The 27212-nt window shown below is 43.4% G+C and overlaps 1 protein-coding gene across 1 annotated transcript in view; it reads right to left on the minus strand.

Moving 5' to 3' along the window:
- Window positions 1-27212, minus strand: part of LOC124789233 (facilitated trehalose transporter Tret1-like) — a 63388-nt gene that overhangs the window by 7657 nt on the left and 28519 nt on the right. The window contains exon 3 of the mRNA XM_047256527.1: window positions 12663-12971. Coding sequence (XP_047112483.1) covers window positions 12663-12971 — 309 coding nt within the window. The remainder of the gene's footprint in view (window positions 1-12662; window positions 12972-27212) is intronic.

Here is a 27212-nt window from a genome sequence, read left to right on the forward strand (position 1 = left end):
GTAGCGCCTAGAACCGCTTGGCCACTTACTTCGGCTGAAGTAAGAACTGAAGAGGTGTTTAATGAAGGAAGACGGTAGGTGCGTGGGTCAAAAAAATGCAATTTTTAGCCAATAATTTTGCTGCATTCACTGATCCTTCAATCTTGTTTTAGCAATTCTTTGACGTCGACACCACGTCGAGGGTTAGTCATTAGATTTTAATTGTCACCTCGAAAACATAAAGGTCCGTAATTAACTTTTAGTTTGTTAGCAGGTACATGTGGTGTCACCGCCAGACACCACACTTGCTAGGTGGTAGCGTTTAAATCGGCCGCGGTCCATTAGTATACGTCGGACCCGCGTGTCGCCACTGTCAGTAATTACAGACCGAGCGCCACCACACGGCAGGTCTAGAGAGACGTCCTGGCACTCGCCCCAGTTGTACAGCCGACTTTGCTAGCAATGCTACTCTGACAAATACGCTCTCACTTGCCGAGACGATAGTTAGCATACCCTTCAGCTACTTCATTTGCTACGACCTAGCAAGGCGCCATTATCCTTTGTTATATTGCTATTATACTTCTGTATCATCAAGAGCGATGTTCTACAATTACGAATTAAAGTTAAGTATTCCAGAAGCTATGTACTATTTTTGGCTACTATAATTCCCGTTATTGTTCCAGACCTCACGCCATCCTGCGTGAGCTTAACGCGTGCTATTCGGCTACCCGTCCTAGTGGATTGGCTGTCGGGTCAGTCCACAACAATTGGCGACTCGGATACAAACGGTCTCCTTTCTATATAACTAATTTACTTGTGTCATGGCTTCGCCACAATCTCCAGATGTACTGTTCGAATTTTATCGCTTGCAGAATCAGCAGACGCAGGCCTTATTGGATGCCCTTGGACAGCTCGCCCAGGGTCATCGTGCAATACAACACGATGCGGCAGCCGCCGCTCCACCGCTACCGCAGCCACAACATGCTGTTGCACCACCTTTTCGTCCATTTGACGCGGTACTGGAAATCTGGACGGAGTGGTCACGCCAATTTGGATTCCATCTCGCCGCCTACAGGATTCAAGGTAACGAGCGGCAGCCATTTCTTCTTTCCGCCGTGGGCGTGCACACGTACCGTGTGATAGTGAAATTGTTTCCCCAATGCGACGTAGCAACTCTGTCCTACGAAGAAATTTTGTCTGCATTAGATGCATATTTCAAGGAATCTGTCAATGTAGTTGCAAAAACGTATACTTTCTTTCGTACAAAACATATGGCCGGTCAAACTAATCGGGAGTGGGTTGCAACCTTGCAAAGCCTTACTAGGGATTGTGCTTTTGAGTGTGAATGTGGACTCCCTTATTCAATACAATGGTACGTGATGCAATTGCACAGAACGTTTCTGATGTTCGTGTAAGGGAACAGATTTTGAAACTAGTCAATCCCTCCCTTCAACAAGTGAGAGACATATTGGATCAACAAGACACACTTGACTTTGCTCAGGAATCATTTGCAACTTCGCCAGCCGTGTGTCACGTTAACCGGCCCGCCGGGCACGCTGCACGGAACAGTAAACAGCCCTCGCGCTCGTCCGCGCAGCTGCTGCCAAGCTCTCAACCACGTGTCCCGCGGCGGCAAGCAAATGCAGTGCTAAAATCATGCCCGCGGTGTGCTACTAGACATTCGCGTGAGAATTGCCCATCACGCCAAGATATTTGCATTTTCTGTAATAAAATAGGACATGTTCAAAGTGTTTGCCAGAAGAAGCTTGGACCGGACACTAACAACCATTCCAGGCCCTTTGCTTCGCGCCGCAATCGAACCAAGAATACTCAGGCTTGTGAACCTTCGCCCATGGAAATTCATGTAGTTCATTCCACTCCGCCCAGTGCCCCTCTCTCTAACAGTGACTGTGTTCGTCCCACAAAAAGTGTGCGTCGACGTCGCCGGAAATCACGTCAATTAGCAAGTGATTCTGTACCAGTGTCTGTTCACGTTGCACGAGACAGTCGCTCTTGTCGTCAGCAGGACAATAAACCTTTTGTAGACTTGGACATTCATGGCCACGTGATACCATTCCAGCTCGATACAGGAGCTGCAGTTTCATTGATCAATAAAGACACGTACAAACAACTGGGCACACTTCCCTTGCGTGTCGCAAATGTTAAGTTAACTACATACTCATGTCACAAGATCCCTGTGTTAGGACAGTGCAGCCTTCTTGCAACATACAAGGGACAAACAAAACTTGTGTCTTTTTACGTCCTTCGTTCTTCTGCTGCAGTGAACTTGTTTGGTTTAGATTTATTTCAGTTGTTTAACTTGTCTATCGTCAATCAGGTCCTATCAGTGAACCAGACTGTGCCTTCAGACTGTGTCTCGTCTATGTGAAGAATTTGCAGACATTTTTGCACCAGGCCTAGGTTGCGCTAAGAACTATGAAGCACATTTGGAACTGAAAGTAAACGCGCAATCGAAATTTTTCCGAGCGCGCAATGTTCCCCACGCATTGCGTGATGAGGTCGCAAGAATATTACACGAGTTGGAATCACAAGGTGTGATTGAACGTGTGCAGGCTTCTCTCTGGGCATCACCCTTAGTAATTTTACCAAAACCTTCCGGAAAATTGAGACTTTGTGTGGACTTCAAGGCAACAGTGAATCCACAGCTAGTGATTGCAACTTATCCTTTACCCCGCCCGGAAGATCTTTTTGACAAACTGTGCCCGGGTAAATATTTTTCGAAGTTGGACCTAGCAGATGCGTACTTGCAAATACCAGTGGACGACGAATCCCAGCACGTCTTGGTGGTTAACACGCATCTTGGTTTGTACCGATTCAAGAGACTGCCATTTGGGTGTGCATCCGCCCCTGCATTGTTTCAGCAATATCTGCAAACTGTTTGTGCCTCGGTCCCTACTGCAGCAAACTATCTGGACGATATTGTGATCTCCGGAAAGACAGAAGAAGAACATTTATCCAATCTCAGAACATTATTTCAGGTCTTGCGACAAAATGGTCTTCGCTTGCGGAAGGACAAATGTGTGTTTTTTGCTCGTGACTTACCATATTTGGGACATGTAATCAATGCCCAAGGCATACATCCCAGTCCAGAACACCTCCGTGCCATACAAGACTTGCCTTCGCCGCAGAATTTGAAGCAGCTACAGAGTGTGCTGGGTAAAATTAATTACTACCATAGATATGTTTCCCATGCCTCTTCCATTTCAGCTCCGCTTCATCGCTTACGCTGTAAAGGTGTTCCGTTCGTCTGGACGACGGAATGCGAACGCGCCTTTCGTCAGTTGAAATCGGCGTTGCTTTCCAATACTTGCTTTACGCCATTCGATCCCCAGAAACCCATTCTGTTGATGGTAGATGCATCGGATTTCGGGATCGGAGCTGTGCTTGCCCACAAAGATGGATCGCTTGATCGCCCTATTGCCTTTGCGTCCAAATTGCTCTCGTCTGCGCAAAGAAATTATTCACAGATTGAGAAAGAAGCTTTGGCTCTCGTATTTGGTGTAACGAAGTTTCATGATTTCTTGTATGGTCGTCACTATACCGTCATCACCGACCACAAACCTTTGACATCACTATTTCATCCGTACAAGCTTGTACCTCCACGTACAGCGCAGAAATTCATTCGCTGGTCTATTTTCCTCTCGCAGTACCGCTACGATATCTTGTATCGGTCCACTGCTAAGCACGGAAACGCCGATGCGTTGTCCCGTTTGCCTGTTGCTGAGGATAGAGCATTCGATTCTTCCGCACTTGCTTGCATGTTCATTTATTCGGAAACCGATGACGTGGTCGAATCGTTTCCGATTGATTTTCGTCGTGTAGCTACAGCCACAGCTGCTAACCCTGTCCTTGCTACCGTACTGCGTTTTGTTGCTACGCAATGGCTCTTGTCGAAATCACGGATCGAGGATCCGTTGGTTCGCCGATTTTTTGCTCACAAGGGGAGTCTTTTTGTTCGACGTGGTGTTTTGCTGTTGCGTTCTGATAATGATCTGTCCAGGGTCGTGGTCCCACGTTCGTTACAGTCCTCTGTATTACGGCTTCTCCACCAAGGACACTGGGGTATAGTGCGAACGAAACAACTTGCTCGTCAGCACTGTACTTGGTTCGGAATCGATGCTGCGATTACGAATATGATCTCTTCTTGCATGGCGTGTGCCGAACAACAATCCGCACCACCGCGGAAATTCTTTGCATTGCCGAAAGCCACTTCCCCTCGGCAACGCTTGCACATCGATTTTGCTGGTCCATTCTGGAATGCTCGATGGTTGGTAGTGGTAGATTCATTCAGTAATTTTCCTTTTGTTGTCCGGATGTCTTCCACGACGTCGTCTGCTACCATCCAAGCGTTATCCGCTACCTTTAGCATTGAAGGTCTTCCACAGACTATTGTTTCCGACAATGGCCCACAATTCATGTCCGCAGAATTTCAGTCATTCTGCAAGGCCAATGGTATTCAACATCTGACATCCACGCCGTGTTGCCCCAGTCAAACGGTGCCGCTGAACGATTGGTCCGGACTTTCAAGTCACAGATGTTGAAGTTGAAACAGTCGCATTCTCGGGAGGACGCGTTATTGATCTTTTTGTCTTCGTATCGCTCTCAGCCCCGAGATGGTCGCTCGCCGGCTGAGTTGCTCCATGGTCGTCCTCATCGAACCTTGATGTCTTCACTGCATCCGCCGCATCAGGTTCCTGTGCAGCGGCAGACGCCTGCTTTGCTCCAGGCGACGTTGTATACTATCGCAACTATCGAGGTTCACGGCGTTGGCTCGCATGGCGCATTCTTCGCTGCCTCGGCCGTGCTATGTATCTGGTTTTGGGGGCCACTGGTGAGGTGCGTCGGCATCTCAATCAGCAGCGCCTCTGTCGTCGCACGGGTTCTGCCGCTCCCCGTCTGCTTTCAGCGACGGTGCCGTCCGGTCAGCGCCCTGGGGACCCATCTACTGGCTCGCCTCATCCCCAGGTGTTACCGACGCTGCCTTCCAATTTGCCCCATGGCGACGCGCCGCCGCCGCCACCGCCTGTTCTCCCGCCGGCGACGCCCGCAGTGGACGCTTCGCTGCAGCCAAGCGCCTCCCTGGATCACGCGCCGCCGATCGCTTCCCGTGACCAGCTGTCCTCCGACATGGAACTCTTGCCCGCTCCGGACCAGATGTCGTCTTCGCCCGTCGGGTACCCCGACGCGATGGAGGTCGACCCTACGGCCCCTCCTGTCTCTTTACGGGCGCATACACCGCATGTTGGCGTGCACCCTGGACTAGGTTTTCAGGCGTTTCCTAGCTCCCTTCGGACCGAATGGCCGGGTGCGGGTGGCACAGCCTCGCCTGTTGTTAGGTTCCCCTCCTCGTCGCATACGTCAATATGGGGTCCTCCCCACGGCGGGCGGAAGCCTTACAATACCACCGTACGCCGATTTGCGGGGGAGGAATGTGGTGTCACCGCCAGACACCACACTTGCTAGGTGGTAGCGTTTAAATCGGCCGCGGTCCATTAGTATACGTCGGACCCGCGTGTCGCCACTGTCAGTAATTGCAGACCGAGCGCCACCACACGGCAGGTCTAGAGAGACGTCCTGGCACTATCCCCAGTTGTACAGCCGACTTTGCTAGCAATGCTACTCTGACATATACGCTCTCATTTGCCGAGACGATAGTTAGCATAGCCTTCAGCTACGTCATTTGCTACGACCTAGCAAGGCGCCATTATCCTTTGTTATATTGCTATTATACTTCTGTATCATCAAGAGCGATGTTCTACAATTATGAATTAAAGTTAAGTATTCCAGAAGCTATGTACTATTTTTGGCTACTATAATTCCCGTCATTGTTCCAGACCTCACGCCATCCTGCGTAAGCTTAACGCGTGCTATTCGGCTACCCGTCCTAGTGGATTGGCTGTCGGGTCAGTCCACTACAGTACAAGTAGGCAGCTATGGTATACACTGAAATCTCCTAGCCACAGTACTTTACCATTTCTCAAGACGAGCCAAACAAAATAACTAAAGCCATTGATAACGTGTGGTATCGTCCGGCAACTCGTGTTCGTTAGCAGCGAAAATACTGCAGTTCTGTCACGCCATGAAATGAATTCGCAGTTGCGAATACGAACAACCATCAGCTGTGTAAGGGAATGACAACAATGAAAATCTGTCTCGGACTGGGACTCAAAGCCGGATTTCCCGCTTTACGTGAGCAGTTGCGTTAACCCCGTGCACGACTCCCGGGCAAACCCAAACATTCGTATGTCGTCGTTCATGCGTCACAAACTGTACTCGTACACACATAACGCAATTCCTGTACTGGAGAGGACATCTTAATTGAATATGAAGATATAAAGATGGCATCTGTTCTTTCAGACATGTGCGAAAGAACAGATGCCATCTTCATATCGTTAAGACTAACCGGCTGATGACCTTCTTCAGTGCAGATGCACACGAATTGCCTGAACTCTTACGGGGCACTAAGAATGTAGTGTGTGGACTATAAGTTGAGAATGGGGGTCTCACAGGGAGCATGCGCGTCATAAGTTCCTGCAGTCGCGTTACCTTATGCGCCTTCGGTGGCTCAGATGGATATAGGGTCTGCCATGTAAGCAGGAGGTCCCAGGTTCGAGTCCCGGTCAGGGCACACATTTTAAACTGTCCCATTGATGTATATCAACGGCTGTCAGCAGGTAATTGTAATGATTTAATTGTAATTTCATCTTAATTGAAGGTCGCTGCCTGGTATCGGTCGATAAACAAAATATTGCGTGTGTGTGTTGTTAAGAAGAACTATGCAGTGTTCTTTCAGACGTGCACATAGGGAGGAATAGGTAGTGACACAGGAACGACGACGTACTGAAGTTTGGTTCTGGCCTTGTCGGGTGCACGGATGGGCGATGCGGTTAAAGCGACTGCTCGCGAAAAGCGGGAAATGAATGATCGAATCCTGGTCCAGAAAAGATTTTTCATTGTCTTCATTCCTTTAAACAGCTGTTAGTTTTTCTTGTTCACAACTGCGAGTACACTTGATGTATTTCATAACGACCGTAGTCGCCGCATTGTCTGTTCTTTCGAACATGCATGCAAGTCCGAAGGAACATTGCATAGTTCTTCTTAACGACACAGGCACTGTAATATTGTGTTTGTCAGGTCTACCTACTTGACTTCTTTAGACGTCTGGATTGCCCTTGTGGCAAAATGTTTTGCAGCAGCGGTAATACAAATCATGGGATTTGGGGTGGGGGGGAGTGATGTGTTGTGTGTTGCCTGCGAGCATTAGTGAACGTATGAAAAATAGGTGCCAGGTTTTCTAGGTTGACAACTGAATTAAGTCAGGATACCACAAGGTAACTTGCGCTTGAACAGGTGTTTATACACTACTATTTGGATCGACACTGGTTGGTTCCCTTAATCCTCACTAAGATGCAGCTAAGGGCTCTCCTCCACTCTCTTACTAAAGTCAGCTTTCGCACCCATCAGTGCATCAGACAACAAGAGCGCAGCACAGTTTACATGAAGAACTGAATACGGGATAACATCGTGCAACGTGTGTGCCGCATTTGTTGAATACTGATCAAATTCAAACGCTCTGACCGATAGGTGGAATGTTTTGAAATGAATCCTGTTGTGTTTTGTGTGCCGATTTGCAGTTGGGGATGAGACATGTCTTCACCACTTACCACAAGAGATGAAACAGTAATCAAAGCACTGAAGAAAATTCGTGGTCGTGAACTAAAAGCGTAAGTTCCCTTCATTTACCAGAAAGGATGGCAAGATTTTCCCACTGGCTAGTAGGAAAGGTGTAAATCCATGACAGGCGAATATTATGTAGGTGTTCTATATCAAACGGATGAAGAAAATACTCGAAAAGAGGCTATGATTGCTAAACCAAACCAGTCGTGTTTCAGCAGTCACATGCAGTACAACAATATACTGTGCCCTTGTCTCCGGCAGTTCTTTGACAATGCGTAAACAGAGTGATATGAAGAAACTATTTCTGGAACACCTAAATCGAAACAAATTTTGGCTGCTAAACATTTTAGTCCAATTTAAATGTTGTGATTTTCGGAAACAGATGTGCTGCCCTTTCTGCACCGCAGTTGAGGCGTGTCATTTACGCATTGAAAATAAGTTTAGAAAAGAGAAAACTACTTCAAAAATGACAGTATTTTTGAACGTGGAAAACAATTTCTTACCTGCCTTTGTAAAGACCGAGATCTACAACCACATCTACAGTTCCCAAGTTACCTTAAGGTGTGTGGTGCAGTGTGCCTCGGAAACCCCCCCCCCCACCTCCAGCCCCACCCTAATGCCCTCTCCCTGTCCCACTGATAAATGGTACGTGGGAAGAGCAACTGTCCGTAAGCCTTCGCATGATTTGGAATTTCTCTGATTTTGTAGTATTGGCCATTTAGATAGATTGATGTGGGAGGAAGCAATAAGTTTCCTAAGGAAATGTACACCGTAAAGCAAATGTCGTCGTGATTCAGGAACAGTACCTTGTAGCAACTGTATCCATAGTTTGACAAGCGACACTGAGACAATCTTTATCTCACGAAATAGACCTTGATACAATGCACTGCTTATCTTTCTTTTCTCTTTCTCCCATTTTGTGTGTGTGTGTGTGTGTGTGTGTGTGTTTGTGTGTGTGTGTGTTTGGGCAGGGAGGGGATGCGTTTACCTTCCATCTTGCTCTCCTGTTGCAGTGTCTTCATCTCCGCGCAGCTCTTAATCGAATGTCCTCAATTAGTTACGGATATATTCCTTATCAGTGTTTTCCACATCCGTCTCTAGCGTTCTGTGGCCTGCAGCTGACAGGAATGACGAGTTTCAGGCTCACAGGTAGTATTAGGCCATTGATTATGTTTCGTCTACTACAGAGCTTAACAACTGGCCGGTTTTGAGCGCGAGTACTCCCGTCTGCTCAGGCACGTGCTCGCGAGCAGCTGCAAGGTCGCGGAGTAGGGAGGGAGGGGAGGGAGGGGAGGGAGGGGAAATGCGCGCGCACGTATGAATAGGACCGCAGCGTGCCTATTGAGTTCGCGCCGACTGTGTAACGTTTAAAGTACTACGATCAGCTCTAACAGTCACTTCGCTGGTTAAGAATCATGTGAAGTCGCCGTTGTTTAACCCCAACAATGCTTTCGCAGTTCAACCCCCATTGGGAGGAATTGTATCTGTTTACAGAAAAAGATGGTGTTGCAAAATGTTTAGTATGTCACAAAACGCTGAATTCTTTTAGGAAATTTAATTTGCAGCGACATTAAATGTCGTACCACGCGACAGACTACAGAAGTGGAAAATGTGATGGACCAGATCGTGCACAGGAAGTTATTAAACTTAAAAGGAAGCTATCCGAAGAAGATCTGGATGACGAAGAAAAATCAACTGAGGCAGCTCTCAGAGTGAGCTACAAAATTGCTTTGTTTTTAGCAAAATCCCTGCGCCCCTTCACTGATGGCCATTTAATAAAGGATGTTTGGTAGTTGCAGCGGAACATTTGTGTCCATCTCAAGTTGAACAGTTTCAGATTGTGCCATTATCTGACATGACCATTATGCATTGCATATAGGAGATGGCAGACGACGTCCAGGGCCAGCTCGCAAATATCTATAAAGATTTTATGGCGTATTCTCTAGCTCTGGACGAAAGTGTTGATATCACTGGAACAGCGCAGCTATCCTTATTCATTAGAGGTGTTAATAGAGATCTTCAGGTGAGGAAGGAGCTCCTCGATGTAGTAACCGTGAAGAACACTACAGCTGGAGGTGATATTTTAAGTAGTGTTGAAGAAAGTGTTGAAAATATAGGATTGACATGGAATTCTTTCGTTTCAGTGTCTACAAACGGTGCACCAGCGATGACAGGGAAAAAAGTAGGTTTCGTTGCGCTTTTGAAGGAGAAAATGCAAAAACTGACCGTGCCGAATGAAATAAGGGGCGTTCACCGTGTGATCCACCAGGAAAACTTATGTGCAAAGAGTATCACTCTAAAAAATGTGATGAGTGTTGTTGTTCGTACAACCAATTATATAAGGAAGCATGGGCTACAACACAGACAATTTAAAAGCTTTCTTGAGGGTGTAGAAAGCCAGTATGGTAGCCTGCCTTATTACAGCGAGGTCCGCTGGCTTAGTCGTGGCGAATTATTAAATCGAATTTTTGCCTATTAGATGATATAAATATGTTCATGGAAATAAATAACATGTGTGTTCCTGAATTGAAGGAGCCTTCATGGAAATGTGATCTCGCGTTCTTAGCAAATTTAACTAGCCATCTGAATGCTTTGAACATTTCACTACAAGGTAAAGATCTGATAATTACTCATTTCATAGATCGAATACGAGCTTTTAAAATGAAATTGACACTTTGGTTGAATCAGCTGGAAACAGGAAATCTAGCTCGTTTCCCTAAATTATCATCCATGCAAGATGTTCACAAAGACTGTGAACGTTATTCACATAGTTTAGTTGCCCTTAAGGAAGAATTTGATCAACGCTTTCAAGATCTGACAGCACTAGACAGTGATTCTGATCTGTTATCCTCTCCATATTCAGCGAATATTGAAGAGATTCGTCCTGAGCTGCAACTAGAAATTATTGACTTGCAGTATGACAGAGAATACAGAGACAAATTTCAGAACAAGAAAAACATTTTGGAATTTTACAGACACTTCCCTCAGGATAGATTTCCTCATTTGCACAAACTGGCGGCTACAATAACATCAATGTTCGGCTCCACGTATGTTTGTGAATAACTGTTCTCTGCAATGAAATGTAACAAGACGCGCCTGAGAAACGCATTGTCTGATCGAAATTTAAACTGCACGCTGCGCCTACGATGCACAAGAACAATTACTCCGAACATAGACGCAATTGTAAAGGGCAAAAAGTACAAGATAACAGAGAATCCCACACTTCAGTGACACCTTTTATTGTGTAGCACTTCACAAATTAATACGAATGTAGAGGCATACACTAAGCTAATAAAACTATGTGGCACGTGCACATTCTCCTTTATTTGTTTCATTTGTCGCAGTAATAATTCGTGAGTGATATCCCTGCAGGTGGCCGCGGATTTACATCGACTGGCGGCAGCTGTTGTGTGCCCCACGTGACTCTCCCCACTCTCCGCTCTGGTCCGGTAGTGGGGGTAGCGTGCTCGCGCTGCTCCGTGCTCGCGCCTTGCTGCTCACAGCTTGCTCCACGAGCACGTATGTTGTGATGCCCTGGTCTACTACATGGTACTTTTCGTCAGTCCAGATACGGTATTCATTGCCTGTTATAATGGTTTTCATTGTTTATGTTGGTAATGATATCATTACTGTGACAGTCAAAATCCTAAAGAGTAAATAGCCTGTTATAATGGTTTTCATTGTTTATGTTTGTAATGATATCATTACTGTGACAGTCAAAATCCTAAAGAGTAAATAAATAGCCTTTGGATGTTGTTCATGATTTGCTCTGGTGGTGAATTTTGAAATTTGTGGTAAGTTCCTATGGGACCAAACTGCTGCAGTGATCGGTCCCTAGGCTTACACACTACTTAAACTAACTTAGGCTAAGGACAACACACAGACCCATCCCCGAGGGAGGACTCGAACCTCCGACGGGGGGAGCCGCACAAACCATGGCAATGCTCCTTAGACCGCACGGCTACCCAACGCGGCAATTGCTTTTGGAAGCACTTCTGTATTTACCTAGACAACCGGTACACTAGTCCACAATTGGTTGACACACTAACGAGTGAGAACACCGTCGCTGTCCGCACAATGCAGTGAAACAGAAGGGAGTCGCCGGACTTCATGCAAATGAACTTGGGAAGAAGGGTACATACATAACGGGCTACGGGAACAAGCAGATAGTGATGAAACTGGAGCACAAGAGAGACGTTGTGACTGTCAGTACATTCCTTGGCGAAACTTTTCAAGAAGTAAACTGAAAGAATGGCGTCGTGCAAAAGTGCAAGTGTTGTCATGTATTACGAAACTATGGGAGTCGTGGATAAGAGCGATTTCCAGTTGAAAAGCCACCAAATTGCCAGAAATAGACTTAAAAATATTTTCAAGAGATTTTCCGTATTTATTCGACATTGCATGCTTCGGTGAATACATTCTACACAGAAAACATGGCGGCATAAAAAGCAGTTTGGAATTCATAATAAGTCTCGGGCAACAATTGGTCATATCCTCTCTGCAAAAGGTGTCTTGAATTGGACACATACATCGAACGCCAAAAATGACTAGACTTATAGCCAAGTATTTTCTAGAATTTTTGCCAAGGACTACGACGAGAAGACCAACAAGGGTATACAGAGTATTTCACACAGAAAACGACCTGTAATTCTGTGAAAATAAAATTTCAGTATCTTCTTTAATCTATCCTATACGTTAAAATCAACAACAAAAATTTAGTGAGTGAGTAGGCAGTTGGCACTTTTGCGCCCGTCAGCTCTGGGAAAATTATCCACTGAGGAAGAGGAATGTGCACGAAAACTACTTACGCAAGGGGTTAATCCTGCCTCATATGGCTTCCAGAGTAACACTCGGGAATCGACCGAACGACTATTTGGTAAGTCTGGATAAAACGAGACAATGGGCTGATAGAGGAATAACTGCTGGCCGTAAAAGGGACAGGAGGTAATATTCTGCGAGTGCAGTAGATCGCTAAGGCCACTCACCAATGCCAGACACATGCCGGTAGAAGAAAAGAGAAGCAACCGCCTGCGACCCATTCGGTCCACCAGGAAGGGAGCGAAGCACGACACCACGAACATGGTGCCGTTGATGATCATGGGCGCTACGATGTCGCTGACGGAACCACCTGCCGCGATGAAGATGCTCTGCGTGTAGAAGAGCACCGCGTTGATGCCCTGGATCTGCTCGGCGCACACCACGCCCAGCGAGATGGCCAGCGCGCGGCGGCAGCGGCGCGACCGGAACAAGTCCAGCACGGAGGGCTCGATCAGCTTGGACTCCTCAACGGCTTTCTGCAAAGGAGCCGCATTTCGTCACTTTAAAAGCAATAGCCCTGAGGTCAAACAGAATGACAACGATAAGCCATCAATGTTAATAATACACAAAGAATCATACACCAAAGAGCAAAACATAATGACTATCTGCTTCATAGTCTGTCGGTTCACCTTTGGAATGAAATACAGCATCGGATTCTGTAAGTCCTTCGAAAGTTTATGGAGGTGTTACAATGGATTTGCAACAACACAGGCAGTGGAGTAGTGGTGGCCAATGACTGTCAGGATTTCAGTCAGGATTTCAATCATTCGTAGACAATTTTTTAACGTCTCTTCCACTGATTACATCTACATCTACATGGGTTCTCTGTAAATCACACTTAAGTGCCTGCACGAGGGTTCATCGAACCACCTTCACACTAAATTCTCTATGATTCCACTCTCGAACAGGGTGAGGAAAAAACGAACATCTATACCCTTCTGTGTGAGCTCTGATGTTCATTTCTCCCTATGTAGATCCCCGTCAACAAAATACAGGGTCTATGAAAAAGAATCATCCGATTTGGCACGTCTATATAACGAATTTTGTTTTTTGATGAATGGGGCCCACACTGATGTAGGCATGTCTTGAGTTACAGCTTCCACAGCTACAGAAATGCCAAGAAAGGAAGGAAAATATATTTGCTTAACAAGAGTGATAGGGCACAAATCGCAGAATATCTGAGTGACCACCATCAAACGTTCATTTCTGAGGAAGAGGATGTGGAACAAAAATGGAAAAAATTCAGAAACATTGTCCAGTACGCCTTAGATAAGTTCGTACCGACTAAGGTCCAAAGCGAGGGGAAAGATCCACCGTGGTATAACAATCATGTACGAAAGGTACTACGGAAACAAAGAAAGCTTCATCATAGGTTTAAGAGTAGTCGAATCATAGCTGATAAGGAAAAGCTGAACGAAGCGAAAAAGAGCGTAAAGAGAGCAATGAGAGAAGCATTCAACGAATTCGAACATAAAACATTGGCAAACAATCTAAACAAGAACCCTAAAAAGTTTTGGTCATATGTAAAATCGGTAAGCGGATCTAAATCCCCTATTCAGTCACTCGTTGACCACGATGGCACCGAAACAGAGGACGACCGAAGAAAGGCAGAAATACTGAATTCAGTGTTCCGAAACTGTTTCACTGCGGAAAATCGTAACACGGTCCCTGACTTCAGCCGTCGCACGGACGCCAAAATGGAAAATATTGAAATAAACGATATCGGAATTGAAAAACAACTGCTATCACTTAGTAGCGGAAAAGCATCCGGACCAGACGAGATACCCTTAAGATTCTACAGTGATTATGCTAAAGAACTTGCCCCCTTTCTATCAGCAATTTATCGTAGATCGCTGGAAGAACGTAAAGTACCTAGCGACTGGAAGAAAGCGCAGGTCGTTCCCATTTTCAAGAAGGGTCATAAATCAGATGCGAATAATTATAGGCCTATTTCGCTTACGTCAATCTGTTGTAGAATAATGGAACATGTTTTGTGTTCTCGTATTATGACGTTCTTAGATAATACAAATCTCCTTCATCATAACCAACATGGATTCCGCAAACAGAGATCATGTGAAACTCAGCTCGCCCTATTTGCCCAAGAAATTCACAGTGCCGTAGACACTGGCGAGCAGATTGATGCCGTATTCCTGGACTTCAGGAAGGCATTTGATACGGTTCCGCACTTACGTTTAGTGAAAAAAATACGAGCTTACGGAATATCGGACCAGGTTTGTGATTGGATTCAGGATTTCCTAGAAGAAAGAACACAACATGTCATTCTTAACGGTTCAAAATCTGCAGATGTAGAGGTAATTTCGGGAGTACCGCAGGGAAGCGTGATAGGACCTTTATTGTTTACAATATACATAAATGACTTAGTTGACAACATCGGTAGCTCCGTGAGGCTATTTGCAGATGACACGGTTGTCTACAAGAAAGTAGCAACATCAGAAGACTCGTACGTACTCCAGGAGGACCTGCAGAGGATTAATGCATGGTGCGACAGCTGGCAGCTTTCCCTAAACGTAGATAAATGTAATATAATGCGCATACATAGGGGCAGAAATCCATTCCAGTACGATTATGCCATAGGTGGTAAATCATTGGAAGCGGTAACGACCGTAAAATACTTAGGAGTTACTATCCGGAGCGATCTGAAGTGGAATGATCACATAAAACAAATAGTGGGAAAAGCAGGCGCCAGGTTGAGATTCATAGGAAGAATTCTAAGAAAATGTGACTCATCGACGAAAGAAGTAGCTTACAAAACGCTTGTTCGTCCGATTCTTGAGTATTGCTCATCAGTATGGGACCCTTACCAGGTTGGATTAATAGAAGAGATAGACATGATCCAGCGAAACGCAGCGCGATTCGTCATGGGGACATTTAGTCAGCGCGAGAGCGTTACGGAGATGCTGAACAAGCTCCAGTGGCGGACACTTCAAGAAAGGCGTTACGCAATACGGAGAGGTTTATTATCGAAATTACGAGAGAGCACATTCCGGCAAGAGATGGGCAACATATTACTACCGCCCACATATATCTCGCGTAATGATCACAACGAAAAGATCCGAGAAATTAGAGCAAATACGGAGACTTACAAGCAGTCGTTCTTCCCACGCACAATTCGTGAATGGAACAGGGAAGGGGGGATCAGATAGTGGTACAATAAGTACCCTCCGCCACACACCGTAAGGTGGCTCGCGGAGTATAGATGTAGATGTAGATGTATTATGCAATATCTCAGTTCATTAATGGTTGTTGATAACGAAGACACATAAACAGAGTTTTTTAGACACCCCCACAAGAAATAATCACATACAGTCAGGTATGGTGACCTTGGAGATCAGTATTGTAAGACTGAATGATTTGGTCCAGCGTGACCGATCCATCATTCGGTAATCCTTTGATTTAAAAATTCCCGCAGATGCCAGTGTGGCGGTTCCCCATCCTGATGGCAAATGAAGTCATTCGAATCAGTCTCCAGCTGTGGGAAAATAAAGTTCTCAAGAACATCGAGGTATGTGCTTCGTACAACAGTGTTTTCAGCAAAGAAAAATAAACCACACACCTTTTACTGTGAAATTGCACGAAACTCATTAAATTCTGGAGAGTCCCTCTCATATTGTACAACTTCATGTGGTTGTTTTACATGGATACTCTGCGAATCACATTTAACTACCTGGCATATTCTCATATTGTGGCAGTTCACCTTTCCATTTCCATTTAAATGGATTGTTGCTTCATCACTAAACACTAAGTGTGGAAGAAAATTGTCATCCTCCATCTTGTCAAGAACGAAATTACAGAACTTGAAACACCCGCATTTTGTCTTTTATTGGGTTTTGTGTAATTTACCGAAGCCGCCAAACACTTAATTATTATAATTATATGACCGTGTGCTTAATGGATGAAGGGCCATCGGTTTTTCTGCTGTGGTTTTGGGGGTATTTCAGCCAAGTTCGGCTGTTCTGAGACTGAGTAGTGGAATGATTGAAAGTTTGTCTATTATTAAGGACCACAAAGGTTACTATGTAGAAACTGATACGTATTTTCTACTAACACACAAATTCTGAGGCAGTTGCTACCTTCGCCTTACACGTTTAATTACGGTTCTATCTTTTTATCGTTGCTGATTTTAAGTACTTTGTCACACGCAATGATAATGGTCAACATTCACAACAATCCTCACTGCAACCCATGGTTGTTGCTGGCCGACGCGAAACACGTAATTCGGCACTTGTCACTTTTGGTTTCATATCACTCGCGAATCGATATCAATGAGGGTCCACCCCACGACGATCAGGGGGACGCGCTCATTCGTCATATTCCAGTGAATTTACTGTTTACAACTCACTCGACCGCCATTCTTGCCCGTCTCTCCAGTACTACTGCTCACTCGACACTCGTCTCACTGTCTCCTGCAGCGCTCGACAATCGACTCCTGTCTGCTATCGACCTGGGTGTCGGATACTAGCATCTATGTTTGTGGGATCACGGATTCCTTACATCCCCACCCTAAAAACCTTCTTTGTAGCTGCAGGCGAAAAAGAATAATAGGAAGCAATTATCACACAGCATATAAATAAAGATGAGGAACATTAGATTCTGGTTCACATACTGAAAGTTACAAAGTATTACAAATTATACCCTATTGACTCCGGTAGCAAACTGCCTCTACAGAAACATCATAAAACATCAATCTATCTTAATTAACATAGCATGGTAAATATTTTTACAAACTTTATCTTACATTCAATAACCAAAAATCTTCGCTTTCAAAGGTTTGTATGGGCTGTTAACCATATATTTGTTACTGATTGATCTTTTATAACTTGCTACAGCAAAGACAAGGAAAAAAAACTAGTTGAATGCCAGCTACTCCTTTGGTATGCCATCCTTTCAGCAGGGTTCCTGCCATCCATACTACTATCACTCTAACTTATAACTCACTTGGCCAACACACATGAAAGTTAAGGAAGAAATTCACATCTTATTCATTTGAGTCTTTAACACAAGTAAAACTGAAAATGAGAACAAAATATAGCATTTATACCTTGACTAATGCACTTATTTTACAATTCCTCATACCTCTACAGACTGATTCAATAATCTTAAAAGCTCCATTATTCCACAAAATATGTCTTACATAACTATTTGCATCACTATAACTAATATGGTCGCCCATTGAAAATTTTTAAATTACTGCTCATTTCATTTTGGCAAACATTTGTACTGCCACATGTGAATTGTTATCACTAATGCTCAGATGAGAGGTACAATATTTCCTATTATATTGACATTAATCCAAATCTGCTGTATGGGTATTATTTATTCATTACACAGTGCCAGAATTATGCTTCTAAGGCTTGATCTAAGTATAACCATAATTGACTCTGATTGCTAATTGGATACGTGAATTACTCATGAGTTACACTTTCTGTTTTATCAGCATATATTAGATCAACATGTATACCTATGGATTACTTGCAAACAGATGTTGCTTGTGTGCTAAATGATGTACTTCAAACATCTCATGTTCAATATACCTCATTACACATAATTCCTTCAACTTAACAGCAACTTCAACTGCAAATATATACATCAACCCTCCATATTCTCTGCAATAGCTACATAAAAATACTACTCCAGGCTCCTTGGCCTCTCTGCGTATCATATTTCACATCATTTATTCGACAAGTATCTCATCATGTATTAGTTTCTTTATATGCGTTCCTATTTACAAGCTGATACATTACTTCGATTCTCTCACAATTGCTTGACCTTTTGATGCCTCTTAAAACAACTCTATAACATTACACAAACTCTTGTTTCCTATCACATTTTATAAACATTGGCTTTCTGATCTGGTTCTCATTTTATTACTTCTGGCACTATTAATTTTGTGATGTACTGACACTAAACTGATTTTTTACTTATTGATTCTTTGACATCTCACATTCTATATCAATAGTAACTACTTTTCCTTATTATAAGTCAACTATAAATTTGTTACATGGTTTCTGACTGAATTATTTGGACAACCACTACCTATTCTAGCTACTATACACTAACTTTCTTAATCTAGGGATATAGAAAGATGGTAGAGGAGTGAAACTTGAAATAAGAAATAAAGTCTCACCCAGCTGGAAGTGTACCAGTTCCCACTTGGTGTACCAGCTAAAGAGTTACTGGGTCCACCTTGTCTAGTTTACTGGGTCTCTTATTTCTTCAATTCGTACCTCATGATCCCTTCATCTGTCTTCTCCTCTCTCATAATTCCTGTCATCATCATCTCTCCTATGATTGTGGTAAAACTGTCGACCATCGCCATGGTTCTGATCACAAATCTGGTTGTTTCCCTGTGCACAAGTAGTTTCTAATTACTCCAATACTTTCATTAAAGTATCTTTATCTTTAATCAGGCCTCCTCTTAATTGCTGATATCAATATGTCGTCATTCAATGGCTGATGCAATGTTTCATTCAACTCCCAGAGATGCTCAGCAAATTCTCTCAACGTACCTCTCCAGATATTAATGGACTTGCAATGCAGTAATCTTCAAAATCTCTTCCTCAAATTGACTGTAGCTGGTAACTTCTTCTTTTTTCCTAACTCCCCAGGTGCAAGCTTCACCTTCCATTCTGTCTGTTACGAACTGAATTTTATCTGCATCTTGTAAGCAAGCTGGGAAAACTCCCCGTAACCACTTAGTAAATATCATTGGATGCAATGCCCCTTTGGGTTCATATTTTTGCCCCATGTGGATCTGGATATACCTATTATCAGCGTTCACTAATGTAACGACCTTGCCCTCCCCTATTGTTAAGGTGGCACTATTTATCTTCCTATCAATCTCTTCGGTTTTAGTTTCTAACTGTTGGACTCCCTCCTGCAGCGGTCTGATCTCATTTGTGATTATATGTTCCACAGCCTCCTCCAATTTCACTTGCCTATTTCCCAATTTACCAATATTGACTTGGCACTGCTGTTGTATTTGTACCTCATCTTTAATCTGCTGGTGTTGTTGTTGCAATTTTCTGCATTCTCTCTTCCAATTCAGTTTTAACACCCTCAACATCTCCCTCAGCTTTTCCAATTATCTCTGCCTTCATATCATTCATATATTCTCAGATTTGATCTACCTTCACCTCCAATTCGTCATCTCTCTCCTTAAGAGTTATTCTCATCTGTTCCTGGAATTCCTGCAGTCTTTTCCTTAAGCTTTCTTGGTTTTCTTGGGACATCTCTGCTATACTTTTCTTGATTTTTTGTTCTCTTTTTTGATTTCTTCAATTCCTTTTTTGATTTCTTCGTTTCCTTTCTTGATTTCATCATTTCCTTTAGACATATCTTCTATACACTTGTTGATATCTTCATATCCTTTCTTCATTTCATCATTTCCTTTGGACATCTCTTTTATATTCTTGTTGATTCCTTGGAGCATCTTGAAATTTTTGACTATGATTCTCCATCCCCTAGACTCAGTTTCTTTCTAATTGGTTTTACAGGTGTCTCAAGGTAACCGGCTGAATGACCCAATGGGCTGTCCATTGACATTCCACTACTACCAATTCCTGACTCATCCTTGTCCTCCTGCCCTATCTCCATTTTTCTAACTACCTCCTTCACAACCTTTTCTTTCAATGCACAATCCATTCTCAACTGTTCACTATGCACAGACAAGGAAAAAAAATTAAAAATAACCTCCTAGTAACCCAAACAGTCACTAATTAGCTAAAAATTAAATAATACTTCACTATATTAGGTTAACCCAGACTGGCAAAATAGACCTCTCCATTGAATACCATAAAGTACAGAAACCTAACCAGATCAAACATCAATGACTGCAATTATACATAAAATCTAGAAGTAACATACACACAACTTAAACATGTAGTTTACAATAAATAATGCAAATCATACACTATTCTGTGCTGTACAGCATGAAAACACACGCATACTAGCAAACCATGCTTCAGAGCAAATTCGCAAAGAAATGTTAAACAAAGTTTTGTTTTTATAATTTCTGCAATTGTCAAATTGATTTTGAAGTTCTTTCCGCGTTGTGAAGATAGTGCAATACTAATTAGTCTCGCGCCAGCAAATCGTCCTCACTCACCCCTCGGCGCTCGTCGAAGTCGCGATGTTTTGACGTTTGAAGTCGCAGTACTAGTGTTGGCGTAGGCTCCTCCATCAAGGTGGCTGTCAGGCGATGCGTTGCTGTAGGTGGTGTGTAGTGCCGTGTGCCGAACGAAGTCCGCGGCGAATCGCGCTGACGCAGACTCATAGTTCAGTGGTTGGCGACGGGATGGAGCTGCTGTCACGTATTTCGTTGATCAGCGGGTAGGTGGCGCAGGCGTCGTATACTTCGTGGGTTTGCCACTAGATGTCGAACTCCGCGTCGTCGTTGTTTCTATTTCAGCCACTTGGCTCTGCTGTAGTCACTGGTCAGTGTGGTACATCTCCGCTATCAAACTCAATGTTGTCGCGGCGTGTGGACCTTCTTTACTGCTTCAAATGCTATGGCTAGCCGCTCACAGTCTGGGTGACGTCATCAAACAATTACGCCACATTCAACACTTGCAAATGCGGTAACAGTTTATGGGTCCACATCAAATTGAGCGGCATACACCGTTCAAAAGAAAATTTCGGATGCAAAGGCGCTTGAGAACATGCTCTTCATACATTCGTAACGGAATTTTGGCTGGTTCACTCGAGATTGTGAACAAACGCACCTTCTCTTAGAATATGAATTTTACAGTAATTCACGCAGGATTTCGTGTCCATACTTCAATACATTGTTTATTAACACTGCTCTTGTCACTTAAACTTGTAGAAACAAATTGTTTACCGCATCTCAGTCACTTTTGCACTGTATTGTATATATGCGCTTCGTTCCTGCGGTTTTTAATTTTCCCACAACTACGTTATGTTACACTGTTCCTAGTTCAAATTAATTTTAGTAACGGTAGCGACAATACCGGATTATTCTTGCACTAAAATCATCCGATAAATGCCAATGTCTTTCCACTTAACCAAAAATGGTGCTTAATAACCCATTGTTTTGATCTGAAGACTGCAACTGTCCTTGGCACGGAAGCCAAGGTGAAACACCCCCGTTTTGTCTTTCATTAGGTTTTGTGTAATTTACCAAAGCCGCCAGACAGTTAATTATTATAATTATATGACCGTGTGCTTAAAGGATGAAAGGCCATTGGTCTTTCTGCTGTGGTTTTGGGGGTATTTCAACCAAGTGCGGCTGCTCTGAGACTGAGTAGTGGAATGATTGAAAGTTTGTCTATTATTAAGGACCACAAAGGTTGCAATGTACAAACTGATATATATTTTCTACTAACACAAATTCTGAGGCAGTTGCTACCTTCGCCTTACATGTTTAATTACGGTTCTATATTTTTATTAGTTGCTGATTTTAAGTACTTCGTCACACGCAATGATAATGGTCAACATTCACAACAATCCTAACTGCAATCCATGATTGTTTCTGGCCGACGCGGTTGACGCGAAACACGTTAACTCGGCACTTGTCACTTTTGGTTTCATATCACTCGCGAATCGGTATTAGTGAGGGTCAACCGCACGATGATCAGGGGGACGTGCTCCCTCGTCATACTCCGGTGAATTTTACCGTTTACAACTCACTCGACCACCATTCTTGCCCGTCTCTCCAGTATTACAGCTCACTCGACACTCGTGTCACTGCCTCCTGAAGCGCTCGACAATCGACTCCTGTCTGCTATCGACCTGGGTGTCGGATACTAGCATCTATGTTTGTGGAATCACGGATCCCTTACAAACTCCACATGTTGTTGTTTGTCAATTTCACGAAGAGCTTGCAGTAGCTGAATTTTGTATAGTTTCATGTTATAATGTGGACGCAACACACGCCAGCCGGACATCGGGGGCATGTTGAGCTGTCGAGTTGTATGGCAAACGGATTTCTGCTCAGATTGTCTCCTAACTCGTTTATATAGATAAGGAAAAGCAGAGGGCCTATATCACTACTTTGGGGAATGCCAGAAATCACTTCTGTTTTACTCGATGGCTTTCCGTCAATTACTACGAAAATCACGAACGTTGTTGTATATCTGAAATGATATCTCATAAGCACGCAATTTGATTACAGGTCGCTTGTGAGGTATTGTGTCAAAAGCCTTCTGGAAATCTAGAAAGACGGAATCGATTTGAAATCCCACGTCAATACCACTCAAAACTTCATGTGAGCAAAGAGCTACTTGTTTTGCACAAGAGCGATGTTTTCTAAATCCGCATCAAGTAATGTGGCAACAGTCAGTTCTCTTCGAAGAAGTTCATAATGTTCGAGCAGAATATATGTTCCAATATCCTCCTGCATGTCGACTTTAATGATGTTGGCCTGTAATTTAGCGAATTGCTCCTACTGTCTGTCTTGAATATTTCTATGACTTGTGCAACTTTCCACTCTTTGGGTACGCATTTTTCGTCGAGCGATCGGTGGTATATGATTGTTAAGTATGAAGCAATTGCATGAACATACTCTGAGAGGATTCTATATGGTAATACTTGCTTTTATTAAGTGATTTAAGTCGCTTCATTACTCCGAAGATATCTAATTCTAAATTATTCATGCTTGCAACTGTTCTTGATTCAAATTCTGAAATATTTATTTCGTCTTCCTTGGTGAAGGAATTTCGGAAGGCTGTGTTTAGTAACTCTGCTTTAACGCCACTTTCATCCATAGTATTTCCATTGCTATCGAGCAGAGAAGGATTGATTGTGTCTCGCCGCTAGCATACTTTACATACGACCAGAATCTGTTTGGATTTTCTGCCCAGTTTCGAGACAAAAGTTTCGTTGTGGAAACTGTATAAGCATCTCGCATGGAAATCCGCGCTAAATTTCGAGCTTTTGTAAAATATTCCCAATATTAATTGAAACTCCAAAGAAGTTAGTAAAATTAACACAATAATCATAAAAACCTTAACTGGTTGTCATTTAGTAATTTCCAAAAACAGTAGTACAAAATCTTTCGTGAGTGAAATACCCAGTCCCATAATTCAAATAACACTAGAATCAAATCATTTTACCAACTTATATTACAAAAGTTCATAATCCACTTCTGAATTGGGGGTCAAATTTCTCGAAATCTTCAAAAGGAAAAAATGTATGTACTCAAACAATAACTTAAAATCCTAAACACTGCCTTCACCCATAAAACTGAAATTTCACAGAACAAATTATATCCAAGAAGGAAATGCATAAACCCAGTACATACTGAGAATTTACTGGACAGAATAATTCTTACCTTTATTTACACCCTTTTCATTATACATACAAATATTAAGTAGCATATGGTATGATTTCACCCAAGAGGACCATAAAAGAAAAACGTGAAAAGCTAAACTCAAGTTTGCCACTAAATTTTCTCGAACACACAAGCTGTAACAAAAGCGTCCAATGCGAGACACATAACTCTGTTAGTATTAGCGCTCAGACTCAAAATAAAACGTGCACAGGCTTCAATCAAATACTGTGAGACTCCAAGAGAATGCCTAAATAGTACGAAAGGATTTTTGTTAGCCATTATAAAGAGTATAGTAATAAACTGCATCCTGGTGCACTCTGCATTTTTATGGTTCAAATGGCTCTAAGCACTATGGGCCTTAACATCTGAGGTCATCAGTCCCCTAGACTTAGAACTACTTAAACCAACTAACCTAAGGACATCACACTCATCTATGCCCGAGGTAGGATTCTAACCTGCGACCATAGCAGCAGCGTGGTTCCGGGCTGAAGTGCCTAGAACCACTCGGTCACACTGGCCGGCTGCATTCTTATTAAACAACATCTTGTATAACCAAAAAGGCAGTCACCCCCTCCCGATGGGATTATATGTGGAAACATGAAAGTTAAATTGATATGCAAATTAATTAAATTGACATGTAACTTAATTACATTAGTTATGAAAATTAATGAAATTCTAAAATAGAGGGAAATTGAAAAATGGTGGGAATTGTAAACAATGCCAGGATATTCGAAAATGGTAGGAATTTCAAAATTGTTAGGAATTGCAAATTGGATTCCTGGTTCACAATACCACCACCAGAGGCCACTGTCAGACACCCCCCTCTCCCACCTCCCCTCTCCACTCCCTCCACTCCTTCTCCTCCACTTGTGAATCGGTGGGAAAAAAGAAAGGAAGGAAGTAAGATTGGGTTTAACATACCATCGACATCGAGGTCGTTAAAGATGGGGTGGGTAAAAGTCTCCATCTGTGCTCAGCTGCCAGAGAGGATGGACGTTAAGTCTTTACTTTATTGCCGTGTGGGATTAGCCAAGCGGTCTAAGGCACTTCCGTCATGGATTTTGCGGCTGGCCCCGGCAGAGGTTCGAGTCCTCCCTCGGGCATGGGTGTGTGTGTTTGTCCTTAGGATAATTTAGGTTAAGTAGTGTGTAAGCTTAGGGACTGATAACCTTAGCAGTTACGTCCCATAAGATTTCACACACATTTTTCTTTATTATTTGTGTGATATGTTCAGTGGATGAAATGTTGGTGACAGACAAGGAGCAATTCAACAGCTATATTAGCCATAATCATGCAGCTGAGGACTGCGTCCATACCTCCCTGCATCACGCTTGGAAACTGCAGATATTGGATGACCATAAGAAGAAGAATACATGCATCAGCGTCGGTTGAAGTTATATTTTGTAACTCAGGATGATAGATGCGTCTGCTGGGACTGTCGATCTTTCACGAAAAGTCCATCGGTCTTCCTAAACGCAAAAGGCGAAACACTTGCCGCTTATAACATGTTCAATTGAGGAGATTCTGGTAACGAGCACGAAGTATTTTAATAAGTGTACTACATGTAAGCATGCAGCTGAGGACTGCACCCGCGTCTCCCGACAAGGGGTTCAAAAATGGCTCTGAGCACTATGGGACTTAACATCTGTGGTCGTCAGTCCCCTAGAACTTAGAACTACTTAAACCTAACTAGCCGGAGAACATCACGCACACACAAGCCCGAGGCAGGATTCGAACTCACGACAGTAGCGGTCACGCGGTTCCAGACTGAAGCGCCTAGAACCGCACAGCGACACCGGCCGGCCCGACAAGGGGACTGGAAAGCATAGACAGTGGATGGGTTATGCAATGTGATGGGTTGAAGATGCATTTTGGAGCTCATAAGATGGCTGCCTGTGCTGGAACTCTCCATCTTTTTTGAAATGCCCCTAAATATATCTAAGAGACGAATAGGTATTCTTCTCCAACAATTCCATACTGACTGAGTTAGACCAGAATCGGCCTCCACACCACCACCACTGTGGGTCGTTTCACAAATTCGAGGATTTCTCATCAGACAGCGATCGAAACTGGCCAGTCAGTATCAATTTCTGCATGGCGTGCCCATATACGTTGTTGACATCTAAGTACACAATGTGGCTCAAAATATCAGATGCATTGAACCTCTCACCCATAGATGGGTTATCTGCCTTGATATGTCTATGGACACATTGGCAAAGTTCCCCACGGGTGCACCATTCAAAGAAAAGGAGCATGTCAGAATGAGTCAATAGTTTGATGCTGACTTTGTTTTCTTGAGCATGGTGTCCCAAGACAACGCTGGCGCTATGTAGTAAAAGGCAGCATCCAGAGAATATATGGTTATGCACACATTCTGGAATTTCTCAGCTACATCAGCAAACAATCACATGTCAGTGTTCTTGTAATGTCTTGCATATTTCTCCAAATTTCACAGCATGTTAATATTCTGCATCTGATGTGTAATCGCCTATGACATTACTGAAGAATGCACTAATGTTGGGTAGACGTTTTGTTGAGTTTGCCCCATACAATACAGATCCTCTTGCGGGAATACCCCATTTCTGATCGTTCTCAACACCGAAATTAGCCATATGCTCAATGATAAAGTGAGCATTATACTCACTGAGATCATGGGAAAAGACATGTATGTGTCATGCAATTGATACTTCAAGTTGCGCATATTATGGGCAGAACCATTCTAACCCAGTTGTGTGACAACGATTACTACAAGGAGTTTCCGCTTTCCATTATAACAGCTGCCCACAGATATGACAGCCAACCGCCGCATTGTACAAATCATTATTCTCCTTAAACTTTATTATAGGAATTTTGGTGCTGAAAAGCTTATCAACTTCCCATGAACGTTTCTCAATCTCAGTGAGCAATCATATCGCAGGATCATCCCTGATATATAATTTTGGATGGTTTAGACTTGAATCACATGAACATTGAACTTGGTACACAGCCACATATGGCACATGTTTTTCTGTGAAGGTTGTATGTGAGGGGGTGGGTCGCCTTCACAGCGTGTCACAGGAGCAAGGTGACATTCAAAATCAGCATAAACCACAAAGGATCATCACTCTTGCTGATGGTAATTCTTGAACTTGAAGAACCTGTTTTCCTTGGTAGACATTATAACACATATTGGTTTCCTTGTAGAACAATCAATTTGATGGTTTGCTAAAAGCTAGCTTGTGTTAAAATAATTCATCCATCTCAAGCAAAAATGAACCATGGACCTTGCCATTGATGGGGAGGCTTGCGTGTCTCAGCAATACAGATAGCCGTACCATAGGTGCGACCACAACGGAGGGGTAGCTGTTTAGAGGCCAGACAAACGTGTGGTTCCTGAAGAAGGGCAGCAGCCTTTTCAGTAGTTGCAGAA

The sequence above is a fragment of the Schistocerca piceifrons genome, chromosome 3 (assembly GCF_021461385.2).
Source record: "Schistocerca piceifrons isolate TAMUIC-IGC-003096 chromosome 3, iqSchPice1.1, whole genome shotgun sequence".
Taxonomy (NCBI): domain Eukaryota; kingdom Metazoa; phylum Arthropoda; class Insecta; order Orthoptera; family Acrididae; genus Schistocerca; species Schistocerca piceifrons.